This window comes from Nestor notabilis, unplaced genomic scaffold, assembly GCF_000696875.1.
Source record: "Nestor notabilis isolate BGI_N333 unplaced genomic scaffold, ASM69687v1 Scaffold21435, whole genome shotgun sequence".
Classification (NCBI taxonomy): domain Eukaryota; kingdom Metazoa; phylum Chordata; class Aves; order Psittaciformes; family Psittacidae; genus Nestor; species Nestor notabilis.
The window spans coordinates 1-1,490 of record NW_009929132.1 but is presented as its reverse complement, the minus strand read 5'-3'; the positions used below and the strand labels follow the sequence as shown (position 1 = coordinate 1,490).

Below are 1,490 nucleotides of genomic sequence, written 5' to 3'. Positions count from 1 at the left end.
TGCGCAGGTACGTCCCCACCGCCACCACCAGTGTCACCAGCAGGATGGAGAGCTTGGCCTGCAGGAGGGCAAAGGGGGGGTCAGCGTGGAGCTGCGCCCCCCCCAACCTGCCAGGTCCCACCACGGCATGGGTGGGATTCTGCCCGCCCCACCGCTTTCACCTTCATGGGCAACCCTGACCACAGGTAGACGGTGAAGATGGCCAGGGCTTGCCACCAGTGGTAGATGGTGAAGATGAAGTCTTGGCGCTCCTTGTTCTTGTACAACATGCCCAGGAGGACTGTGACGGAGGAGAGCTGCTGTCAGTGTCCCCCTCCAGTGCTGGTGGCCCCCTCTGTGGGCCTGTCCTGCTCCTTGTCAGCACGTCCAAGGAGCTGGGGACCACCAGGTTGCGGTGCCAGAGGACATGAGGAAGCTGAGGGACAAGAGCGGCCGTGTTGGGGACCTTCCTGCTACTCACTGCTGATGCTGGTCTTGTTGAGGGCGCTCCCCATGCCCCAGAGCGCAGCGATGCTGTAGAGCAGAGGAGCCTGGACCACCAGCCGGGGCTCTGGTGCCCAGCAGAACAGTGTCACCAGGAGGGCAGCGTGGATGAAGGCTCCAGCCAGCAGTGGGATGTGCCGCTGCAGGCGCAGCATGCACAGGGCCAGGCTGGAGGAGGCTGAGGCGGACAACCCGTAGGCCATGAGGAGATAGGCCAACTTCTCCAGCCCCAGGGCACACACGCCATAGTTCTGCAGGGAGGATGGGCTCAGTGTCACTTGGTTGGGCTGTCCCTGCTCTGTCCCCTCCCCTCCGTCCCCATCCCTACCAGGGAGAAGCCGGTGCAGACAAAGAGCACCTCGAAGCCGCTGTAGATGAAGATGGGGAAGAGGTGGCGCAGGCGATAGTCCCTCATGTGCTTGAAGGGCAGCTGGAAGATGTTCCCCCACCCGATGCTGCGCAGGTCGATCTCCTCCGTGGGTCGATAGGCTGCACCACAGAGCACCAGGACCTGCGTGTGGGGAAGGTCATGGAGCAGATCATCCCAAGAGAGATGGTTTGGGTTCGGAAGGACCTTGGCGTCATCCAGTTCCAACCCCCCTGCCATGGATCACAAAGCATGTGCAGGAAAACAGAGGGATCAGCACCAGAAGGGCAGGTCCTGCTTGACCAACCTCATCTTCTACAACAATTGACCTGCCTGGTGGATGAGGGACATTGTCTCTTTGGACCTTAGTAAAGCATTGACACTGTCCCACAGTGTTCTGGAGAAACTGGCTGCTCGTTGCCTGGATGGTTGGATTCTTTGCTGGGTTGGAAACTGGCTGGATGGCTTAACCCAGAGAGTGGTGGTAGATGGTGTCACATCTAATTGGTGACTGGTCACTAGTGGTGGCCCTCAGGGCTTGGGGTGGGGGCCAGTGTTGTTTGAGATCTCCATTGATGATCTGGATGAAGGGAGCAAGGGCCACCTTGATCAGTCACTTTGCAGGTGACACCAGGTTGGG

General features: G+C 59.9%; 1 protein-coding gene across 1 annotated transcript; it reads right to left on the bottom strand.

Moving 5' to 3' along the window:
- Window positions 1-4: 4 nt before the first annotated feature.
- Window positions 5-994, bottom strand: LOC104400698 (protein unc-93 homolog B1-like; the record flags this gene model as incomplete). Its single annotated transcript, XM_010014852.1, has 4 exons — window positions 5-58; window positions 162-280; window positions 461-734; window positions 812-994. Coding segments are annotated over 4 exons (630 nt in total), but the record flags the coding sequence as incomplete, so codon positions are not given.
- Between the last annotated feature and the right edge of the window lie 496 nt (window positions 995-1,490).